Source organism: Paralichthys olivaceus, chromosome 15 (genome assembly GCF_024713975.1).
Source record: "Paralichthys olivaceus isolate ysfri-2021 chromosome 15, ASM2471397v2, whole genome shotgun sequence".
In the NCBI taxonomy this organism is placed as follows: Eukaryota; Metazoa; Chordata; class Actinopteri; order Pleuronectiformes; family Paralichthyidae; genus Paralichthys; species Paralichthys olivaceus.
Genome location: NC_091107.1, coordinates 2,657,364 through 2,682,572, shown reverse-complemented (window position 1 = coordinate 2,682,572; position 25,209 = coordinate 2,657,364). Strand labels below are relative to the sequence as shown.

Below are 25,209 nucleotides of genomic sequence, written 5' to 3'. Positions count from 1 at the left end.
ATCCCACAATGAGGTGAACAGAGCAGCTGAAATAGTTATATGAAAATTTTAATATGATTTCGCCACACAACAAGACGTTTCTGATTTCACACCATGGACTGTAAATAAAGTTGTCCAATGCATTTCCACTTGCTTCTATTGCTTCTATCCATCTATATTCTGGATACAGACGCCTCATCTTGCACTCTTGACATAATTTTGAGTCTGCACAGGACTGATTATGGTGTGCAGCCCCCGTACGGACGTCCTGTAAGTGTTTGACCAATCACATGTCAGTCTGAAGTGTCAATCATGACAACCTGCTTTTTTAAAAACATTAACTGACTAATTAGAACTACTTTTTACAAATTTTGTTTGAGTTTGTCCCATCTGCTATGACCTATACTGCAGCCAGCCACCAGGGGCGGTCGAGACACCTGGCTTCACTATGAGTTGCTTTCATGTCGTCCATCTTTATTTGCTGTCTATGATTAACACCTGTCAGTAAAATTTGTTTTGTATGCGAATCTGACTTTAATCTGATTTAATTTACACCTGGTGCAAACATGCATCTGCACCAGGGTGTGATAGAATGCTGCAACAGAATCAAATCCAGATGATGGATTAGTAAAACATAAATTTGGTATAAAAAGTTCTAAAGCAATACATAGACAGAGTAAAAAGTAACAGGGGAAATAGAGATTTTTTTCTGGTTGTTTGTGTTTGTTCCCTCAGAGCTGAGCACGCTTGTTGATGAGATTTATTGTTGTCACGAGCTGATGACAGCGAGTTTGACGGGACGGGCTATAAAGGATTATTACACCAAGATGAAAAACATCATCTGAATGAATTGAAACCATGGAGACTCAATGAGGAGGAAGCAAAAGAACTTCCACAAATCTCTGACAGAAATCTTTACATCTTACTCGGCCTCAAACGTTTGGACAGTGATGTTACCTGAAAATTCAAAAGATTGTGGGTCCTGAGAAAGATGTAGTATGTTTTTTTTTATTTATTCCAGAGCGGAGTCTTTCAGTCTGAGACAAGAGCTGTGTTTCAATTCAGGGGTCCACATCTTTCAAATGCTGCATTTTAAGACTAATTAAGGGATTTGCTTGTACAGTTTAATCGCTGGTGGTCTACATCGGATGTAAAAACTTTTCAAGAGCTGTGTGATGTAGAGGTTCAACTTTCAAACTGTGTCTGATAATATTGCTACTTACATAAATGAAAAAAAACTTAAAATGGAAGCTGTAGTTTTTTTAATTTGAAGCCGCGCCAAAGACACGCTGGTAAATGAAATCTCACAGTTTTCGCAAAATTCATCATTATTTTCTTGAGGCCCTTCTCACAAAGTTTTACATTGTTGTGGCCAATGGACTAGGTCAAGTACATCAAAGTGTAAGACAGGTAAAAATCAGGACATTTCCTGTTGCCACCAGGGGGCGCTGTGATTGTAGGACAATATCTCTGTGTATATGTCATCAGACTGGGACTCTTGTTATATATGTGAAGTTTGGTAATCTCATTTCTGTAAAGCTTCCTCCAAAGCTGTTGTCATAGCAACTGAGAGAATGTTTAAAATATGTCATGTAGCTTGTTAAAGGACACGGTAATATAAGTTGTCCTTTGATTCTTTGTTGCTTTAAAAGAGACTGTGGTTCCTTTAAAATCTAAATTACTTAGACACAGTGATAGACACAGTGCTTAGACACTCCTTTGATCCTGTCCTTTGCTGGAACAGTATATACAGAGATTCCATCCCCCATTAAATCTTAGTCCACTCATTGTATTATTGAGGACAAGACAACGTAGGACAACAACTACGGAACTACAGATATTAATTACAGCATATTACCACATACGGAACAAATATGACTGACAATAACATGGATACAGATAGAGAACAGATGTACTCTCTTGTCTCCAGCATCATGGAACAGGCAGAGATGAACATTAATAACCTCAAACAGGAAATCTCCGGCTGGAATGCAGAGGAACGTGCCATGTCTAACGTTCGTTATGATGACTCCACACTTGGTCCTGTCACACTACAGAAGGTGGATGAATACCTGGAGAGTTTTTTTGCGAAGCGGCGAATGTCGCCTGAGCCTCGTTGGAGGTTGCAAGTTGACGAAGATGCCACAAAACATAGTCAATCTGCCACAGTCCAGACATTGAACCTGACTTCCTCTGCCATAGCTCCTGTGATAAGAAGATTCTTCGACAATCTCACAGAGAAGTGAGTGTTTTTTTTTCTCCCCATTGAAACTCTAAAAAAACTTATGTATTTTGTTTTGCATTATTCATATTTGTAATTATTACAATAATTATTTGGAATGTAATTAGTGTCCCTGTTTAAACCTTTGTTTCTGTTTATTTTTTAGGCAATGGAGAGAACTAAGTGAAGGAGAGTACAATGTAGATATGAAGGAGTTGCTGATTTCTATGTGTGTGGATGTGATGAGTGTTATCTCAGAATCAGTCATCAGAACCACTTTACAGTCAAAACCATGCAGGACCTCTCCTGCTATGTCACAGAAAGATGAAGATGACCCAGCCAGGGATGACAACAGTATCTCTGGGCTGATGGCATCCTCATGCTTCTCCACAGGATCAGAGAAGAGCATGAAGGAAGTTTCCTCTACTGACTTCGAAGGCTCTCAGGACTGTAAGATCTCTGGTCTTATTTTCAGGAAACTTTCAAGTTCAGATAAGGAGGACATGAAGGAATTAGGTGGAGCGGATAAGAAAGAAGCACTGGTTGCGGGTGTGGTGGATTTCCTCATGAATAAGAATTCGCTTAGAACCTATTTACTGTCATTCACGAAGTTATCCAACACTTCCAGCAACTTAACACCAGAGAGACCCTCTTCTTCTAACAGTGAGATAAAAAACAAAGTGGAAATCTGCCTCAGTCAGGCTTTCTGTGATGTCATCGGTGAAGATATCCCTGGGAGGATTTCACCTGAATTCACAGAGGCCCTAGTGACTGAGGTAATTGATATGGTCAACCCGGCCCTTTCCATGGTCACACAACAGTCACTGGATACAGAATCGTTAAGTACCCTCGCTCTTCCCAGCATCCAAGTGTCAAGGGTCAGAGCAGCCAAGATCCTGGCAGGTGCTATTTTGACCATGCAATCCTACCTCACAGGAGGAGGCCATGAAATCATGAGAAGGTTTATTTCACAAGGGAGTGAAAACATCAGTGTCTCTGAGACAGAAGCCTATTCCAGCCCCTCATCAGAGGATATAAGTGAGGCAGTTTCCTCTGAATCGTCAGATGACATTTCAGAAGAGGATGAGGAAGACAACAGTGAAACAGCTCCAGATTTCCATGAGCAGATGAGGCTTGATGGGGCTGAACAGACGGACGAGGAGGCAAAACCGGGTAGCACCTCTCCTCCAATGTCAGAGGAGGATGGAGATGACTCAGATGGGGAAGACATCAGTATCTCTGAGATAGAGGCCTATTCCAGCCCCTCTAAAGCATCAGAGGAGATAAGGGAGGCAGTTTCCTCTGAATCGTCAGATGACATTTCAGAAGAGGATGAGGCAGACAACAGTGAAACAGCTCCAGATTTCTATGAGCAGATGAGTCTTGATGGGGCTGAAGAGAAGGACGAGGAGGCACAACTGGGTAGCAGCTCTACTCCAATGTCAGAGGAGGATGGAGATGACTCAGAAAGGGAAAACATGATTATTGCTGAGGCAAATTCTGATTCCAGCTCCTCTACAGAATCAGAGGAGATAAGGGCGGCAGTTTGCTGTGCAACCTCATACGCCATCGCAAAAATGTTTGGGGCAGACAACAGTGAAACATCTTCAGATTTCGATGAACAGATGAATCTTGAAGGGGCTGAAGAGAAGGACGAGGAGGCAAAACTGGTTAGCACCTCTCCTCCAATGTCAGAGGAGGATGGAGATGACTCAGACGGGGAAAACATTGATATCCCTGAGACAGAGGCCTATTCCAGCCCCTCTAAAGCATCAGAGGAGATAAGGGAGCCAGATACCTCTGCTGCTGCCTCTGAGAAGACCAATGGTGTTACTTCAAGGATTAGTTCAACATCAGAGTCTTTAGAAAATGAGGACAATCAGGAATTAAGTGAAGGAGTGGTCGATCAAGATTTTAGGGAAAGGATGATTCATCTGTCTTTAAATATGATGAATAAGATCATCAATGAATTTTCAAAAAGCGCTTCTTCAGAGTCAATCGTGAAGTTAAGCAACATTTCCAGAACTTCCCCGAGGACCTCTTCTTTTAGGAAGTAGGTAAATGATTTCGTCAACTGTGTCACTTCCACAGAAGCACAACATTGATTGGACACAGGATTCTCCACCAGAGAGGACCCACCCTTCCTGACTACCAAAGTGATGAAGAGGTCTAACGACTCTGGAAAAACTCTCTTCTTCTCCTTCTTCTTCTTCTTCTTCTTCTTCTTCTTTTTTCTGGGGGGAAAGTAAGGACATACTTCCATATTTCAGTTATGTTCTCCCTCTGCACTCATGAAAAAGCTGCCTTTGCAGACACTCTGTAGAACAAAAAAGTTGCAGAAATAAATGAGCAATTAAAAATACCGCCAGTGAATTTTGTGTCCTGCTTTCAAATGTAATATTCTGCTGAAAGAAGCATTGGCTGCTGGGAGAAAATGATGTTATGTGTCCATTTGTAATTATAGAGAACAGCAGGGAAGGTGTGAGGACTTACTGAGTTGTGTGTAATATTTTTGGGAAAAACATCTATATCAGAAAACTCAGATAATTTGCATCTGGGAATAAAAGTGAAGAGATCGATTTATATTGTTCCTGAGTTGAGAAATTGCAGATAGGTTGAAAGCTTAGTTTCGCCCTTGCGGGAAGCCGATGATAACTGTTGTAACAGCTCAGTTCATGGATGTTTTTAAAAGCACATTAAATGATGGGAATTTTGCAGCAAGCTCCAGAAAATACTAAAGAAAGACGAAAGATAATTTAACCGAATGGAGTCTAGAAAATGCCTGCCCTCAAATTTCTTTCTTTCTTCATTTAATGATCAGGGATATATCATGCAAATAACTTCTATGTTTTCAAGGTTTGATTTTTGACTCAGGGATACAAATTAGATTTTTTCAAGCTTTATTTATTTATTTATATTTATCATAAGTTAAAGTTTTGCACTTTATTTATTCTTTTTTGTTTAATCAAGAGGATGGAGAAACCTTAAGTTAAATGTGAAAGTGATGTTTTTCCCTTAATCCCAAAGGGATTTTTCTTTTTTTGTTTACAACAAGATAGCATGGAGCAAAGCCAGGTGGCAAGACTTCATTGATTTTTCTTTATATTAATCCCTTGAGGGATTTTTTGTTTAATAAAGAGCAAGGTTTGTACTCTCATCCCAATGGGGAAATTATTTGCAAAATGTTCAATAAAAAAATTAAAATTTGAAATAATTTCTTCGCCTTTTGTCATTTCACAAAAAAAAATGTTAATCGTAAATAGGGTTTTGAAAGAAGAAAATCGGCATTTTATTTTTGGGCAAAATTTAACAGCCCTACTTTCAGCCAATTAGAAGCACAAAACTCATCGTCGCAGACAAAATTCTTCTACAGGATTTAACAAATTGCAGGTTTAACACCTCAGAAGTGTGATGGGCCACAGATTTATGATCAGACCACACACAAGGCCTGATGGGAAACAAATAGAACTTAACAAACAAGCTGGAAAATACTGCTTGCCATGATATGAGAAATCTAAAGTGATTTTAGTCCTGTAAGAAATGGCTTAATAAGTCATTAACTCCCCTACACTGACGTCAGGATGATGACTGGTGCTCGGCCTGTAATGAATACTTGCTATTTTGCAAATCTGCGTGCCGAGGCTTTAAATTGAGAAGATCATCACTCATGACAAACACTGGACACTGTGGGGAAATGACTCATCTATAACAATGAACTTGAGATTTTCATAACGTCCACAGCCATGCTAGCTGTCAATGCAGTGCTAAAGAAAAGTACATGGTAACTTAAATCCACTCCAACAGCGAGACCAACATGATACAATGGGACCACAGTACGGTTTGGGAACTCATGATGTCATCGCAAGTGTTTCGGTTAAAGTAGTAGTCAACGTACTAATCTACCTTCCTACAACAAAGTCATATATGAAACATTTCACCTTTTAGGAAATGTTTACGCTTGTCTCTAAATAACGGTCAACTCCATATTAGTGCGCTTTTAACAAGTGTCTGCATTTTTATGTAGTTTTTATATCTGAGAATCCCTAAATAAAACGAAACTTACACTTGAACAAAAACTACTGAATCATGGTTTGGAAAAAGCGTGTTTTGTTTTTTTTGGTGGTCCTATCCCATCTGCTAACATGAGATGCTGTTTATGAGCTATACTGCAGGAAGCCACTAGGGGGTGATCGACATGTTTTGACCACTTTTTTACAGTCATGTACACAAAAACATATTTACTAGACGTTTTTTAATGAGCCACCATGTAAAAATGTGTGTTTATATCAGTAGGTCAGTTTTTTTACTTTGAGCAGAGCCATGCTAGCTGTTTCCCTCTCTTTATGTGCTCTGCTAAGCTAAGCTGAGGCCTAACATTTATTTTGTCTTGGATATTCTACAGAACTTGGGTCCAAAGTCTCTGTAAGAAGACCACATCCTGTCTAACCACCCATAATACTTAATAAAGTTGTGATTCAACCAGCGAGTGTTTGATTACTGTCAGTTTTCATGGATTAACGTGTTTAACAAGCTGCATTTTTTATAAGAAATCTGATTTCATTGTGTTCACCAGAGACATTTTAAAACCAGACGTAAATAAATGTCCTCTAAATCACATCGGGACACAGTGTTGAGATGAATGTCGGCTGATATTAAAAGGCTCCTTTGTCTCTCTCTGTTTCCAGGAAACCTCGGCGGGGCTCATCAGTCTCAGCACCATCTCTTCCCAACTCCACTCCTTTTCCCTCCATTTGTATCATCATCATATTCTAGATCATCTCACACGGAGAATCTCCGTGTTCGTCACGTGTGAAGCGCAAACTTACCTGAATATTCCCCCTGAATGACAGTGTGCTATGTGGCTATGTTCACACAGCAGTGAGCAGATTAGCGGCTCATTAGCTAACTGACTGTATATTTACATCACAACTTCCTGATAGTAGCTATTAGCTTAGCTTCTAGGCTATGTTCACACAGCAGTGAGCAGATTAGCGGCTCATTAGCTAACTGACTGTATATTTACATCACAACTTCCCGATAGTAGCTATAAGCTTAGCTTCTAGGCTATGTTCACACAGCAGTGAGCAGATTAGCGGCTCATTAGCTAACTGACTGTATATTTACATCACAACTTCCCGATAGTAGCTATTAGCTTAGCTTCTAGGCTATGTTCAGACAGCAGTGAGCAGATTAGCGGCTCATTAGCTAACTGACTGGATATTTACATCACAACATTCTAATAGTTTCTCCACATGAATTCCTGAAATCAACCAAAACGCAGTGAACTCACCTGAATAATCCTCGTCTTCAGAAGAGCTCAGTGGAGTCGGAGCCATCAGGAGTCTGTCAGCTAGTTTACAGCTTCTTCACTTTGTGAGTCCATCATCACAAACTGTTGCTCTGTGTGTTACTCTGTGTGTTGCTCTGTGTGTTACTCTGGATTTTTCTCCAATGAGGATAAATCATAGACTGATATAATATATATATATATATAAACCAGATAATAATAAAGAAGAAGTATTATAAGTCGGCCCGGCACAGAAGCCACACCCTGGCCCCGCCCCCGTTGTTTGTCTGGTCAGGCAGGATCCAACAACCACTGCGGTCACTTTGAACAACGCCTTTTTATTTTGGCATCTTTGAAAACTACTCCACGAGCGGCAGTTTCAGACTGAAGAATGGAGAAAAATGTGAGTGTCCAGGATGGATGAGAAACCTCAGTGTGTAAGGGAAAAAAAAAAAAGGAAGCACAGAGAAACTCAGAGTGAAGAACGCACAGGGTTGGAAGAAACGTTTACAGAACGTGATCCGGTCGATGTTACTGATCGAGAAGCTGCATGATCAGAAGTATCAAATGTCATTTTGACTCCAAAATATGCAGAGAAATTCTGAATAAATTTGTATTCATAAAATTTGCAATTATCTTTATTTCAAATAAGTGTTATTTATAAATGTAGAATCGATGATAATATTCATTATTCTTATGTCAAAGTAATGCTTTACAGAAATATTTGAGTCCAGTCGACGATGTTGTTCTGATCATTCATCTGATTATTCATCATTTTGTTTTGTAGTATTGTGGATTTCTTCGTGTGTATTTTGCTTAGTTGATAATTGCAGATTTTTACCTCTTCAACCCTGTGCATCATCTCCTATGTGACTTTTTGTAATATACTCTTTTTAGTTTCACTTGCTGCGTTTGTTTCTCTGAGAATCATTCAACACGTTCTGTGGAGCAGAAGAACAAAAACAAAAGAGTTCACTCATAGTAGCACAACGTAGACACAGCACACTCGGAGAGAATGCAAAGACCTCGGGCCCGACACCACGACGACAACAGAACAGAAAGGAAGCAGGTTTGTGTTTGTATGAAACATCTGAGCTCAGCAGGAGGGACGAGTACAGGGAGGAAGCATAAAACAAACCCAGCTTCTTCTCCACCGACAAACATTGTATACATCGCTGTACATGCTAAATCAATGAATATCCTCTAACTGTATTTTTTATAACCTTTTTGTACAAAAACACATACTGATGTACATCATAGAAAAGGATTTCATTGTTGTAAAAGAGCAGTGTTTCTCTTTCGTCGGAGCGTATTGTCTGACGTGTGGTTTTGTGTACAATATTTACATATACAACTGTATAAAAAGATTTATTTCTCCTGTGAACATATATTCCAAAAACAAAAAGCATCAGATAGGTTCAATTAGTTTTGAAATATCTCTGAAAGTCCTTCAATATACAGTGAGTGAGGCGCAGAGAGGCAGCAAGAAACTTGGTGCACCTGACTCTGGAAAAGGATGTGACACTTTAAGGTGGTCAGCACCACCTTGGTCAAAAACATCTAATTTTTTACAGGTGTTATATTTATATATATTTCTCAAAGATAAAAACGTTTAATTTGGCTCCATTATAATGATAATTCACCATCTTCACATGGCCGCAATGTCCCATGATGTCACATTCAGGGTGCTTTGATTTTAGGAGTTGAAATTCGACCAGTCGTTATTTTTTCACGTTACCTGAAGAGACGTGCACGGTAAAATTTCTGATTGATAGCGTTACATTGGAAAAATAATTCAAGTCTGAAATATCGATGCACTCCTTGGAAACATTAAACTAAGCATGAAGGTAAAATTAACTAATTGTAAACAAGCTAGCAAAGTAACTGTCAACCCCAGAAATATTAAGTAACGTCATGTGACTTTATGCTCACTGGAACATATTTCCATGTAACGTTAATACCGATGATGTCATGTTTACTTTGCTCATCGGAAGAGTCTATTCAAACACCCCCCTCTAGTGGTATTTCTGACTTTGGATTTTTCGTTGGATTAATAAATCTAATATTTTAAATCTTATATCTCTAACATTTAGAGATGATGTATATTTGCTGCTGAAATACGTGGCTTAATCACTTTTCAAATATGTTAACAAGACCCTTGACCGAGTAGTTTGAGTTGTTCAAACAGAATTAAAGAAAAAATCATATTCAAGTCATGCTTTAGTCACCAGAATCGCGGGGAACTAAAAGACATGTTTTTGTGCCAGTTGATTTTTATTCAGCAGTGATCAGACCCATCGGCGCCTGTTCAACTCCACAGGATCACGTGTTAACAGCAACACATACATGTTGCCACACAGGATATTTGCTGATGAAAAATAAGCAGCGCAACAAACTGGGCAAACTCGGGTGGTGAATTCAAAAGAGGAAAGTTTCACATTGTTTTTCCAGAATCAGCTGCTGACAGCAGGAGATGGAAGCTACAGTCAGATGTGGTTGAAGGTCTTTGCATTCGCACAGAAGGAGAGACGACTGAAACGAGGATGAGACTGAAATCAGAGATCATGTTACTCGCTGATGCCAAAGAAAGTCTGTGTGATGTGCTTCTTCTTGCCACAAGTGCATCGACATAAGGCACAGGCACAGTTCCCCTCTTTCAACAGAGTGGCTCGCATTAGTGTGTGATTTTTGAAAAATGTCCCAGTGCAAGAAATTAGTAAGGTGACCATCGCCCAGGTCCGAGCAGCGTTCTCCGTGGGTGTCGCCGAGTTTGTATAATTTTCTTCGTTGTCAGGACGGTGATGCTGATTTGTCAGGAGGACACACGGACGGAAGAACAAAACGTCAACACCATCTTAGTCACTGGAGTTTGTTTGAAGTCAGTGGTGCCATGTTCATGTCATATCACAAGAAACAAAGGTAAAGACCCACTGAACGTTTTCAAGTTTTAAATTTGAAATTGAGTGGCTTCTCAAGGCATTATGGGATAGCAGAGTGCGGGGGACTGACCATCGCTGTGTCTCGATTCAGTGGCTGCATCGTTCGGCGGATGCATTTGAAGACCAATATACTTTCCCATCCTCCAAATGCTTTTCAATTTAAATAATTCCCCTGATGCTAATTTAATGATTCAAGGTAAATGTGATATGATGTGACCATGGCATCGTCAGTTTTCAGCCTAATAATAAATAATGCATTTTCCTTCTGTCTCACATTAAAAAAGAATGAAAAGAAGAAGAGGAGGAGGAGAAAGGAGGAGGAGGTGATCACCCTAATGATTCTGGTACTGAAAACTTCTTGAGGGAGAAAAAGGGAACAGATCAGTGTCTTCTAGGTTTCACCAGGAGTGTGAGTGTGAGTGTGTGTGACCATATCTGTTGTGTGTGTATATGCATGTCTGTCAGCTTTGTATGTGTCATGTATGACTGTTTGAGTCAGACCGATATCGTCCTTGATCACATGATCACTGTATTTTCGTATTAAAAAAGTTGTTAAAACCTGTAATGTTTCCCTCATCTTCAGTTTAAAAGTCTTATCTGTTCTGATTTAGTGTGTGTACAAAGAGCTGAGACGTTAATGAGACTTGGAGGAGAGTTTTAATGTCCCATGATGCTCTGAACGCCGTTTCAAAGACTCATATAAAATATTTTTAGCAGTGAAATATTGGCACAAAGTTGAAAATGTTCAGTTGTGGTTCTTTAAAACGGTTCAGTTGAGCCTAAACATCAGTCTGAGTTGTTGTGATTGTAGCATGAGTGCGTCGGTGTATCTGTGTCGGTACAGTATCTGTGATTGTTCATCCATCAGCTCTGGAAGTCTCTGCATGTGTCTGTGTTTGCTTTGAATCAGTCCGAGAGGCAGGCGATACGTGTGCGTCTGTCTGTCCTTCAGGATACCTCTGTGTTTCAGTCCTAGAGGCAGACGTTGTTGCTGATCTGGCAGGTGGATCCGGTGCCGGCCTGGGAGAGGAATAGCCTCCCGTTGGGGCAAACGCAGACCTCGTAGACAGTCTGCCTGGTCCCAGAGGACGAGGAGCTGGTGGAGGCCTTCCCCTCCGGCAGCCGCATCAGGCGGATCCTGCGAGCGTCCAGAGAAATCTGAGGGGTGAGACAAAGTGGACAAGAGCAGGATCATTTAGGACTGACGCAGAAAGTAGAAGGAGAGAAATGATAACGCAAGTATTTGTTGTGCTTGTCAAGGACGGAGTGATGGCACTTGGGTGGTCCACTCCTGTTTTGCCAGATGTGGGACATAAGTAAGCCATAGCATAGTTTGACCAATGGACGACAGTAAAGGAGAATGTGATTGTAAATATACGAATTGACCTTCATGAGCTTAACGGCCTAATTTTTGACCACACAGCGTCACATCAGCCACTTTCACTGGACTCAACTGAATCCAAGGGCACCTTCCTGCCTCCTTCTCTTCGTCCAGCTCACATCAGCAGCCTGTCTTAATGTATGAAACTGTTTTTCTTTTTTGTGAGAAACTTTTAAACACTTTCTTCTGGCTAATCCTGCTGCGTTGATTTGAACAGATCTGACATGACACGACTGGTGCAACCTAAGGAGGAAATCCTTTTATCAGCGCAGCCGAGTGTGGTGAATGTGAGGACTGATGCGCGTAACGAATCAGGGGATGGTTGGAGGAATTCAGGAGCGGGGAGGAAGAGGATGAAAGAAGGAAAGAGGATGAGGAGTGGATGAGCAAACCAAGGGAGAAAAGAAAGTAAATAAGCAAAGTTGGAGACAGAAAGAGGACAGAGGAGGGAGGAGGCTAAAGAATGGAAAAGATGGAGGGAGCAGTTGTTAAGGCGAACATGTAAAAGGCTTGAAGAGGAATTAGTGAGTGAAAGGAGGACAGACGGAGAAAAACAATCCTCATCTGTTCTCTGTCTTCCTGCGTCTCTGACAGATTCTGGTGGACGGCCAGTGTGTGGGGAGGCCGTCACCAGCCGACAGCAGAACTGCTGCTCTGTGTTTGGCTGACGGAACGAGCTATTGTTTGGATTGTTGTTTGCTAAAAATACGTTTGGACGGCAGACACGGTGAATTTGAGATGGAGCTCCATCAGCCCAGTATGGCCGCAGGACAAGAAAAGTTAATTTTTCCGCCAGTGAACAGAGTGGGAGGTTTTTTATTTGTGCAGGAAGCATGTCTGAAATAACACAACTGCTTCTAATGAAGAGAGTTAATTCTGAAGAGCCCTCGTTTCTATTTTAACCAAATTTAGCTCATTCTGCTTCAACACTCAAATAAACAACTTAATGAAGGGTTGGATGTAAAAACTATTCGATTACACATTTTCTAAAAACATCTATCAGAAATAAATAAATAAATATGGAGAGCGGCTGATTCGTGATGAGCTTCGGAGACAGAGCGAGAGTCAATTAAAAAACGAAGGAGAATCACTGCCCCTCCTCCACCAACCAGAGCAGTTGCAGTCTGTACAGACTTTTATTTCAGGACTCATATGAAGTCAGCGTGAAGTTTGAAGAAATTCTCTGAAGACAGACGTGACCTATTGTCTTCAAGAGGACACCTCAACTTTGACCTTTGACCAGCAAACTCTCATCTGGTCGTGCTTGAGTTGAAGTGGGCATTTGTACCAACTTTGAGATTCCCTCAAAGTGATGTTGAGATGGTTTGTAAGGCCGTGACCTTTGACTCTGACCAGTTTGTGTTACATTTGAGGAAATTCCCTGATGGCGTTCTTGACATATGGTTTTAACTTGGGCTCATATAGACGAACAACCCGAAAACATAACATCTCTGGCCACTGGCTGTTGAAGGTGTGGAGGAATAAAAATAATTTTCTGAATAATAAGACTTCTTAGATAATGTTGTTATGATCAAATCTATGAACATAATTTGGGCCAGAAAGCTGAATTAACCAGTTTGTGCTGTTGGTTGAAGACGCACCTCTCCATCTTTGGACTCCAGTCGTAGTTCGTTCCTGCAGATGGCCTGGATGTCTCCGGCCTCGGCCAGGATCTGGATTCCTTTAGGAGCTTCCATTATCAGGGAGCGAGTTGGAGACTCCAGCCTGGAAACAGAACACAGACAGAGCAGCTGTGTCAGCGATCACTGCTTTTACCAGACGTTTGGATGAAAGTAGAAAAACTACAAGACATCAAATGAAAGAAGAGGTTTTGGCTGTGGACACACTCAGTGTTTTTCTGCATGATGATCCTTAAAAAGACAAGTTGATTTCATTTCCTTGTTTTCACCAGTAACAAAAAGCTCCACTGTTTTTAGATCCATGATCACCTCAACAGAAACACCTGATAAATACACTTTCCACTTTTCCCACAGTTGAAAAAAACCCTACACCCACTAACGTCTGGCTGTCGTCTGCAGTGGGAATGGATTCGATCAGAATTCACTGCGCAGGAGACGCAGGTTTTTAAAGTGAGCACCCGAGAAAATACGTCAAGTATCAACACGTAAAACGTAAACATGTCGTCACAAACACAGACAGGAACACACACACACACACACACTTCAGGGCCCACCACCATGACCGGAGCGTAAATTAAGCCGATCAGACTTTGGAACACTACCTCCCAACTTTATCTGCTCACAAACGTCTGTACGAGGATTAAAAACCAGCCCACTGCTCTTCACATCTTCACCTCCACCGGACGATCTTTGCCGGAAGCAGGTGTCAGAATGCTTCAGTGGATCCAGACTTGAGGTCTCTGTAGACGTCCTGTCTCCCTGTCACTGCGGCGGCTGTGTGCAAAATACATGATATTGTCTCCGCAGGGTTTTCGTTGACGTCACACACACAGAACTTTCATTCTGAGGGAGGTGAAGATATTAACGGTCCCGACAGACAACATCTTCAGTGTCTGAGGATGCTTCGGTTCATAAAGTCTTTTTTCTGGAAGGTTTTGATTTTTTATTTGTTTGTAACAAAGATGATTTTATTCTCATCAGTTTATACAAATGTCCTGACTTGATTCTTCAGTATCAATGTTTTACTTCACAAATAAAAACAAGGACCATCTTCTCTTCGTTTTTCTGGAACATGATGAATCTAGAGCTGCAGCCGAGTTGAGTGATAGATTATTACAAACTGTATCAGCCTGTAAAACACTCTGAGAGATTCAGGCCAGCACTAAATATTTAATGATAAACAACCATTTGCATAACTTATTTATAACCGTCGTTAATTAACTAGCCGGAGTAGTTTTTTTCTAAACGGACTCCGGCTTCTTTGCTAATTTACAAGAACAAATAAAATATGATCTCAGTCACATGTTGGTCTTTGCTTTCTTTGAAACACTTAATCTCCAATATTCCAGTCGACAGCATCAATGAACCACGTCACAACAGACACAGACCCAGAGTACGAGCAGCTGGAATGAGCGTAGACGCCTGATTGGTCGAGTACTCCAGCGTTTTATATCCACTGGTTAATCTGAAATAGCTTCGGTCGCACTAAATTTCGGTGCGTTGGTCTGGACCCTGGTCAGAGGAACCTTTCACACCTGATACATAGGTTCAGTTAAAAAGTCTGAGAAGGTGTGAGAACCTTCATCTTAGCAGCCTCTGACCCGGTGCGTCTTTTTATTGGAGGACAGTCTCGGTCAGTCAGATCGTAGAGGACAGACGGGAACCTCTAAACATTGTTTGGTTAAAAGACCGAATGAATGAAATGTTTCAGTGAAGCCTGTTAATCCCACAGAGTGAAATAAAGGCTGGAAACTTTACAATTAGACGGTTCTGGGTCAAACGATTCTGGAGGAAACAACAGGAAAAGCAGATTTTTAGATTTGATGGCTTTTGTTCGAGGTTCCAAACAAAGAGGAAGAATTTTCTCCGATGTTGTAACTCTAACTTTTCTGTGGTTGTGGATGAGAAGTGTTGCATCACTCCTTCACTCGGCCTCCCTCCTCTTTCATCCTCCCTCGTTCTCTCAGGTTTGCTCCGCAGGGAGTCGGCCGATGAAATATTTCTCTCACATGGTTAAATCATTTCAATTTTTCCTCTTTGCTGCAGCTTTGTCTCATGTTCTTTTGACTTTTCTTTTACACTCATACTTAGACACGTTGTTGAATTTAAAAGCAAAGCATGTCTGTATTAAAGTTTTCTTTCCATTAATGTTGTAATATATTTACGCACTTTAACCTTGTGTCTACCTGTTTTAACATCATATCCCTTTGTCTATTTTCGTCTTTGCTTTTTATTTTTGATCTTTTTTCCAATGTCGTCACACATTGCTTTTACTGCAGCCACGGCCTCATTTCCCCTCAGCAATCAATAAAGTTTCGTCGTCTCGCTCTTGTTCTCTCTTCCTCTTCTTTACATCCTCTTATCCCCTCTCCTTTTCTTGGCAGAGCTTCATATCTACAGCTGGAGTCAGAGGTTAATAACTTTTCATGCGTCGTCCTCGTGTCGTCTGCCTTCGGTAAACACTGGAGTTTTTTGACACGACAGAATTTGTGAGCTTGCTCACCCTGAAACCTTTGAGCAGCTTTCTCTACTTTCCCGTCTGCGTGTGACTCCTTCGACCTTGACGACGGCGCCTTCTTTCAACTATTTGCCACTTTCTTTTCCAAACCGTGTGAACAGAGTGCAGAACGTTATAAATACATAAACTATGGAGAGCTGAAATAGGCTCCTGTCGTGCCACGCAGCAAATCATAGGTTAAATGGCAATCTCGGCCCGCGCGGGTGAAGCTGATTGCTGTGAGCGTCCTGGCGGACGACCTGTAGTTCAGCTAGGGAACACGCCATCCTCTCAATTACAGGGAGCAGTGTGAGCTGGAGGACGAGGGCCGAGCAGGGGGAGAAGAAAGGAGCAGCTGTGACATTAGAGACGACAGAAAGAAGAGGAGGATGAACAGAACCCGAGAGAAGATGGTTTGTTACTAAGATAATTTTCCACCTGTTATTTATGCTTTTTATTTCTGATGACGCTCGGAGGTGCAGGGAGGGAGATCGGCCATCTTGAGTGGTGATCTCTTTTGTTCTGATGCCGCAGCTTTGTTTTTTATTTGGTTTCTGCTCATGTGGACCTTCGCAGTTCCATGTTTGAATAGTTGAAAAGCAAAGATTAAAATCTGAGATTAATGTAACGTGAAAGAAACAAAGAGGACAAGGACAATGAAGAGAAGAGGACAAGATGAAGAGGATGGTGTGAGACAAAGAAGATGAAGAGGATGGTGTTGGGCTGATGTTATCTGGTTTCTTACTAATAGTATAAGAACATGAAGTAGTACTATTACTAATACTCATAGCATTAAAAGTAAAAACAGCAGCACATCTGTTGTAGGAATGATTTTATAGGAACATGCAGAGGAACAAGAGAAAAGATCTCGGTGGAGCAGCTTCATTGTTCTCAGTTGTGTAACATGTTGTTGACATTTCGCTCGTGTTGGATCATTCTGAGCTTCGTCTCCTGCTGTGCGAGTCCGACAGATTCAATCTCAGCACCTCAGATTGTAGAAGCGCTTAGAAACACAAAGAGAGAATCTAATGTGAGTCTATCAAACTTTTCATGAGGGGGGAAACTTTCAGCTCCTGCAGGAAGTGAGGAACACTTCACTTCTCATTTCACTTTAAAAAAAAAAAAAGATGTTTCAGCTCCTTCATCCTTCACATACTGATTCCTGGTATCTCTGCTCTGACTTGTTTGGGACACGATTTTGTGTGTGTGTGTGTGTGTGTGTGTGTGTGTGTGTGTGTGTGTATCTCAGCTCGTTTGTATTGCACAAGTTAATTATTCATCTTGAGTTAATTGAGCTGGTTTTTTCTGATCATAAAGGTTGATTCTTCTTCGATTGTCCTCGATGACGATGACTGATCACACTGTGTGTCAGGATTTGAGTTATTTGGTTCATTTGAATCAAACCTGATTCAGGCTCGTTGCAGAGCTTGGTGAGGATTTAAAAACCAAGTCAGGGAAAGTCCGGGCGTTAAAGCTCAGGTTACATCAGTCCCTATATCCAGGTTGCAAGCAGCTGTGTGTGTTCAGGCACTTCACTCCCTCACAGATGTTTCCAGTTGTTCTGGTTGATTAAACGTCTGCTGAGGTGGAAGGTGGGCGGATCAGAGCTGGGATTTATCTCAGGTTATGCTGACGTCAATACACTGCAGAGCGAGGGAGCTGTCAATAAAACACACCCTGTTGCCGCCCACTAAGTCCTGCGGAGCGAACTAATCAGAGCAGAGGTGTGAGTTAGGATCTCAGACAAACACACCGACTCTACAGACATGTTGTGTATGTCAGTCACGATCAGTGTTGTTGTTTACAGCTCGTCCACACCGGCGTCGGCCTTCATCACCAAAACATCTGGAACCTCCTCGTCTTCTACATGTACGGCTCCTCTTCTTCATCCTGAGACATTTGTGTTCTTCCAGTTTCACGTCCGTCACTCTGACATTTTACCAAGAGGCTGCGGGAAAAGTTCCAGAGCAACTGACTCGCACATTTGTGTCCTCACATACAGAACATGTCAGGAACATGTCAGGAACATGTCAGGAACATGTGTAGACTTCAGTATGCGTGTGAAAACAGCTCATGTTTACATTTCCGAACGAAAAGTGTCTCAGATTGATTTCATGCATTTCCCCCTCGTCTTCCTCCTACATGTATTTCTTGGCTCATTTGAAATGAGTGAAGCTGAATATAAAAGGATGAAGAACTGAAAAAAGACGTGTTTTAACTGCAGCAGCTTCTGTTTTCAAAACGCCCAAAGTCCGTCTACAAACAGATGCTGTTTCACCTGAATACACATCCTCCTCCTCCTCTTTCTCCTCCTCCTTCTCCTCACATCTTTCCGTTGTTTCGTTTGATGTCTGTTCAGCCAAATCTTTGCTCTCTGTCCTTCCTCTCTCGTCTTACGCCTCCTCCCTTGTTCATTTCCCTACGACACAGGAGGAGCTGCTCTGAGGTTTTGCTGATTTGTAGACGGAGAGAGAGGGACTGATGAAGAGGAGGGTGAAGATGAGGAGGCGTAATGCATCTATTGGCAAAAGATGGAGCCAGTAATCTCAGACGTCGCTGGACGGACGAGTTAATTACCCATGAGACATTGCTCTTTCCACCACTTTATAGATTTACATTCTCTTCACCAGCGGAAGGTGCTGGGACAAATGTTTAATTCCATCAAGGCGTTCCTGAGATATCGTGCACGACGGACAGGCGACCTGGAAACCTTCTGTCTCTACAGGACATAATAAATCTCATCGGGTCTAAATATTTTGATTTGGAAACAGTACAAACTTTTCCTTTGGGCCAAATTATATCAAGAAAAAAAGAGCCAATAAATACATTTGACGAATCCATTAGTGAAGCGTCAGTGATTCAGCAGTTAGTCACACATCATAAATTTAAATATTGGCCCAATAATGTAAATGTTTCCATGATTAGAGCTGAAAATTAGACTCAAACTGTTTGTGTGAAAAAGACACAGAGATTTTTATACTTTAATTTAATTAAATCTGTAAAGCAGAAAAAAAATAAACTGAATATTTATTTTAAATCACGACACCGGACTGAACCCTGGAAAATAAAAACCTGCTGAAGCAGAAAAATAAGAGAAAGTCAAGTTGTTTCATCTGCAGGTTTTTTGCATTTGTTTTAATTCTGTCAATTAAGTGTTTTCGTCGCCTGAGCTACTGTTTAATATGGATTTTAATCAGCTCAGTAGATAAACAGGTCGGAGGCTGCAACCAAGTTATGGAATATTTAAGATTTTTAATCTAAGTCTTATTATTTTCCTGATTTACTGGCTTAAAGAATAAACGTATTATTAATTTAATAGCGAGTAAACATTCAGAGTGTGTTCATGTTGTGTGTGAGGTGATTTGTTGGTTTAAGTGTTTTATTGCATCACATTAAAATTGTATTTATGAGCTGCACATGTGATCGTGAAGGCTCAGTCTATGAACACTACACATGTGCATGGCCTCACACAGAACCTGTGTGTTCACTGCACACGTGTGTTAACAGAATAAAACTCACCGCAGCTCTTTGGACGGCTCGGCTCTGACGTGCGGCGTCTCCACTGATTTGCTGAACACGGCTCCTTCAGCCCCTGAAATCACAGAAACACAGTCAGACGGGAGGCGTGTGCGTGCGTGTGTGTGTGTGTGTGTGTGTGAAACCACAAACCCCTTCTGTCTGATCAATGAACATAATCTCTGAGTCTCAGCTGATCTATACAGCTCCAGTCAGCGAGCACAGCCGCTCCTCAGCCTCATCGATAACACGTTTAATGAGCAAGGACACACAGATGGAATATAATGAGGCCGTTTTTAAATTAACAATTGTATTTTAATCACTTTAAACCTGCAGCTCAGAACAATGACACAAAAACATGAAGTGAAAAATAAGCTCTGTGGGTTTTTTGTGCCAGAAAACATCTTTAAACATTGAAACCAGCTCCTGTTCACACTGAGTCTCAGTCAACTTTAACTCACTGATCAAAAGTTCCAGCAACAGCTCAAAGAACGACAATCAGACAACAGCAATGAGAGGACGAGCTTCTTTAACCCAGAAAACAGACGATGGCGTTCACACTTTATTACTGAAGTTCAAACACAGACTGTGTTTACAGAAATTGTTTTCAAGTGAACTCCTGCTGTGTCACAGTTCTGATAAATAAACTGCAGCCTCTGTTTCCATGTCAACTAAAAATGGGTCAAATCTCATCGACAGGATCCCGACGTCAAAATGAACAATGCAGAAGCTCTAATTTATTTTCAGACTAAACTAAAAAAATCTGGATAACTCAACATAGATTAAAATATCAAAGTAAGACCAAACAGTAACGAAGTGGACGGAAACACGATGTGAAACCCGCAGAGCAGCTCTCGTTATTTAAATCCCTGTCTTCACAGAAAAACTCATCATTTACGTTGAAGCCAGGTGGACGGAGACAGGACGAGGGGGACACAAATTAAACAGAGTTTAATGCTCGACTCTCCCTGACGTCTGGAGATGTGCTTCCTCCCGGGAGCAGGACACAGCGCCACCTGTCTGAAAGTCACAGATTAATTATCTCTATGTGAAGTGGAACTCCGTCTGGTCCACGTGGGATAAATAACTCTTCTCCTACTGACGACTGCAGGTGGAGACACTTCTCTTCTCCTTGTTCTTTTTTTTAGACTGAGGTCGTTGAAGTTTTACTTTCTTAAAAACACACATCAACAATCACCGAATAAAGTACAAGTACACTGTATCTCAGTAGAACTCATATTCAGGTTTGTGCGGTCGTAGCTCAAAGATTATTGAGGAAACATAAATTGCTGATTCTCTGGTGAATCCCTGACAGTTCTGAAGGAGACACCATGAGAGAGATTATGACAGATAGAGTGTCGGCGTTATTCATACGCGTGTCCTGCATTCGTGATCATCTCTGGAAAACATATTTTCATTCATTCACGAGGAACAACTGTCTTATTTTCTTTTTAATCAAGTCACAGCAAAACTGTAACATGAGTCAGATTTATGGCTTTTAGTTTTAAACATCAATAATTCAAGCAATTACACAAACCAGATTTTCTCTGTCCTCACAGCCGGACACAACTTGTACCCTCTTTATGAAGTATGTAGCTGTAGCCCTGTTCGTTTAAGTCTTAGGTGAGGACGTCGTGATACTTTAACTCTCAGGCAGGTACATGAAGAGGTAGTTGGGAAAGAACAGGTCAAAGGGAATCAAACAGAGCTCACAGAGACAAAGATCTGTCCACTGGACGGGCACAGACGGACGGTAAATATCCTGTGGGCTGAGGGGACGAGGGGAACAGGTGTGTGATCGGTCGGGGAGGATTGTGGTGATCGAGGACAGTTGAGCTGTTTGGTGGAAATCGGAGGAAACTCTGAGGACTTCTGGTGTGATCGTCCAAAATAAACAGAGATTAAACTCCCGTCACAATCCTCCCGGCTGCCGAGTTCCCTCGGAGAGCGGAGACTCCTCCAGCAAATCTAACACAACACTTTGATCGTACATATCAAGGCTCTCGCCATTTATAGCAGAGAGAAGAACTGTTCTTGTTAGATCAGGTATTCACTCACTGTTCGGTACTGTACGGTGTAAATTCACTGTGCTGCATTTAAATGTATCCACACACGTTCTACATCATGCATGAATATTTATGTCACGTTTTCCCCCCCCGTCACATATGAGCTGGATCAGCATGTGCCCTCCGCTCCGCTCACTGTAACTAATTTACTGTAAACTGCATAATGCAGCCTGCACACTGTGTGAAGTGACGATAGCTAGCAAACGCTAATAGACGAAGTCCGGCTGGAAGCAATTAACCACCACTGACACGTGCATCTCCATATTCAGCACCACTATAATCCACAGACGTCAAGGAGCACACGACCAGAACCTGTGAGTTCTGCGGGTGGAGGCTCTTCTGCTGCGATGTGTGAAATCACGAGCGCTGATTGGACGTCTCACCCACTCTCACCCTGTCAGAGAATATCCCTCTCACACTGGAGTTAGATTTTAAATGATTCTGTGATGTTCATCGTGTTCTGCAGTTTCTGGTCATGACTTGTAATTTTCCGTCACTGCGTGTTCCCACTTTTCTTCCGTCTCTCAACGACCTCGACTGGCGATTAACTACATTTCCCAGACGGACTCTGAGAACTCGTCGACTTTATGACACAGAAACAGAAACAGAAGAATGAAGCAAGTATGAATGTGTCCGATCTCTAAATCTTTAAAATAACAATATGACTGGAGCATCTACGCCCCCTAGTGGATTCATTTTACTTTAATATTAAAGACTTTCAGTTTTTTAACTTCATAGTATGTGAATGTTTAATGTTTAGCATGTGAGCATGTTAATGTACGTGCATGTTGATTGGTACGTTAACACTGAGCTTCCTCATGTGCACGTGCCTCTAACACTTTAAACAAGTGAGCAGTCAGCCTGATCTGTATTTGAATTAAAGGAGGATAAGTGAGTAAGTAAGGATCATTAAAGTTAATATCTATAGTAAAATATATTCATGGTTTCTTGTTGTCCTGTTGACGCCACCCTCCTCCCCCGCAGATCCACTGAAGGACTCTACATTATGTTCGGTGAGACGGGAACACCGAGTTCTTTCAGAGTCTCATCTTCACACTTTTCAAACACAGCAAAACTTTTGCACTTTTGGGTCCAGTCATCACAACTAAACTCCTGGAGGTGACTCTGCAATATCCTGAAGACAAAGAGAGCTGCCTCCCAAGGCCCCGCAGGACCACCAAGTTAAATGTTCACCCATTTCATATTTTTCTCTCTCTGCCCCCTATTATCCCTCTCCCTCATTCCATAATTTGATCGCTCTCATTTTCTCGGCTGCAGACGGTGTAATATTCTTCTCTTTCAGTTTTTCAGTCAGACTGGAGGTGTAGCCAGCAGCCCTCTCTAATAAATAGCCAGCACTACCTGCTGAGACCCTTTGGCCTTTCTCCTCCTGAATGCTTTACGGAAAGCAGCGGCTTTTCAACGAGGAGCGATTCTCCACCTCAACAGTAAGTTTCGTCTGTCAAACAATATATATATATATATATATATATATATATATATATATATATGCAAGCAGCGGATTAGAGAGAGTAAAGCAAGAGGAGCAAGATCAAAGTGAGAAAAGAAGAAAGAGGGAGCGAGAAGGAGGGATGGAGAAAAGGAGGTAGAAAGCAGGTGATGGAGCAGGTCAGAAAAAATAAAAAGATGTAGCCCGGTGACACGTACAGCATGCGGCCGGCGGATTACAGCCTGGAGCAACGTGACAAGCCACCGACAATCTCCGCACACTGCAGGTGAATTTAAATCATTCGCCCGGGGTCGGATCGCTTCCTTCTTCTTCTTTTTTTTTTTTGCCTCCTGCCTAAATATGCTGACAGAGCGCAGAGACGCTCTGCCAGAGTGACAGTGATCGGCGAGAGACATTTTAACAACGCCGCTGTGGCTCCGGTGATACACAGCAGCCGTCCACGGTGTCATCTGCAGTGTGCGTCCCGGCCTGAGACGACTGACAAGCTGTCATCCCGGCTGGAACAACAGGGAAACAAGGAGGCGTGTATCTTGGAGGGCACTGCTGGAGGTTTGGCTGATTACAGAGCGATGTCTGATTCTGATCAACTGTCCGAATCCTAACAGGAGAGTTTGTCAGGACTCGTTGGAGCGAGGACCCGGGTCGAGATGTTGGTTTACAGACGCGAGGGGAGGTTTTATTCTAACAGCAGATTAACGCCTGTCTGCTCACCACAGGTTAACATGTGAGGCTGCGCTGAAGGGATCTGACTCCAGATCTGTGTTTGTCCTTCATGCTCTAAAAACAAGTAACACGACTGTAAATAAAGATGGAGAACACGTCTCCGCTTCCTCCCATTAACCACAAATGAAACCAGTCATCTTCCTCATTTGAAGACATGAGAACAATGAATGTCTCAGTCTGAGTCTCTGGACATTTTCTGGATCTTTTCCTGCAGCTTCCTGGTAAAACAAGACGTCCACGTGGAAAGACGAGGAGGTTCCAGATGTTTTGGTGATGAGGGCCGACGCCGGTGTGGACGAGCTGTAAGCAACAACACTGATCTTTACACAGCAGAGTCATCATGTCCCGCCTCCTGCTGCTCTACAGGCTCCGCCCATCGCACGAGCTGCGTACACACAGCCTCTGAACCAAATATAAAGTCACATGCAGACATCTTCATTCACATTATATCATTAGATTGTTTGTTTTGCTGTCACAGTTCTGAGAAGCATCTTTAACACACACGATTAAAGTCTGCGTCAGCGTGTGACCTTCTGAATAATGAAACGCTCTGTGACAATGGAAGGACTGAGCGAAGAAGCTTCGTGTGTCTCTGATGACGAGTGACGGAGATATGGAGAGACGGAGAGGAGGTGTGGTGGAGAGACGGAGAGATGGAGAGACGGAGAGATGGAGAGACGGAGAGACGGAGAGACGGAGAGACGGAGAGGAGGTGTGGTGGACATGATGATGATGATCTCCTCATGGAGTCACTTTAATCAGCTGACTGATTACCTTAGAGTTCTGAAGAGTGATGATGATGATGATGATGATGATGATGACTGTGTGTGTGTGTGTGTTTCACTTTTAGTTTTTATTCGCTTCATATTTTTTATATTTCCTGAAACCTAAGTATTACTATTATGCTTAAGTGCTGCATGTTACTTATTATTACTTTTGACTCTTGCTGCTGTAATATTGCAAATTTCCCCATTGTGGGACTGATAAAGGATTATTTTATCTTATCTTACATTCGTCTAATCATAGGGATGAAAAAACATGTTTTGTTGTACTTTCATGTACAAAAACTAACGTCCTACCAGTGATCACATATTACTAGTGACTAAATCATATGTTGCTGTTTCTGTTGAGTTTATGAATGAAGTAGAAACTTGAATCTTAAACTCACCTCTGCTATAATGTCTATTATAATAATTCTATAATTAATAATCACATACGTGTTATATTATCACTCAAACCACGTGTTGATAGTTTGAGCTGTTCAATCATAACACGCTTGACCACCGACTTCACCTCCACACGTGTCATCGTTAATGTCACATGACGCTCAACACGTGGTCACAATGATGTCGTGCATTACATCACACTGAGTTTCAATATGTGCTACTGTTTAAAAACTGTGCGTCTGTATCTGGGATGTTTTAGATTCTTTACGATGTTTCAGTGAACGTCTGAAAACAGCCGAACATCTATTTTTCTTTCAGTTTCC

General features: G+C 41.7%; 2 protein-coding genes across 5 annotated transcripts in view; one reads left to right on the top strand and one right to left on the bottom strand.

Moving 5' to 3' along the window:
- Positions 1-1,646: 1,646 nt before the first annotated feature.
- Positions 1,647-4,562, top strand: LOC138404863 (fap1 adhesin-like). Its single transcript, XM_069510189.1, has 2 exons — positions 1,647-2,221; positions 2,367-4,562. The coding sequence occupies exons 1-2, from the start codon at positions 1,854-1,856 to the stop codon at positions 4,255-4,257; spliced, it is 2,259 nt and encodes a 752-aa protein (XP_069366290.1). The 5' UTR covers positions 1,647-1,853; the 3' UTR covers positions 4,258-4,562.
- Positions 4,563-9,740: 5,178 nt separating this feature from the next.
- sgcd (sarcoglycan, delta (dystrophin-associated glycoprotein)) overlaps positions 9,741-25,209 on the bottom strand; it is a 189,023-nt gene continuing 173,554 nt past the window's right edge. For all 4 annotated transcript variants that reach the window (XM_069510192.1, XM_069510194.1, XM_069510191.1 and 1 more), the window contains 3 exons: positions 19,464-19,536; positions 13,409-13,532; positions 9,741-11,584 (listed from right to left, as the gene is read on the bottom strand). In XM_069510192.1, coding sequence (XP_069366293.1) covers positions 11,399-11,584; positions 13,409-13,532; positions 19,464-19,536 — 383 coding nt within the window. In that variant the 3' untranslated portion in view covers positions 9,741-11,398. The remainder of the gene's footprint in view (positions 11,585-13,408; positions 13,533-19,463; positions 19,537-25,209) is intronic.

Bases quoted from the DNA above. Each gene is read 5' to 3' on its own strand.
- LOC138404863 (XM_069510189.1), top strand. From the start codon at position 1,854: ATGACTGACAATAACATGGATACAGATAGAGAACAGATGTACTCTCTT. The intron at 2,222-2,366 runs GTGAGTGTTTTT...TTTATTTTTTAG, and splicing joins TTCGACAATCTCACAGAGAA to GCAATGGAGAGAACTAAGTG.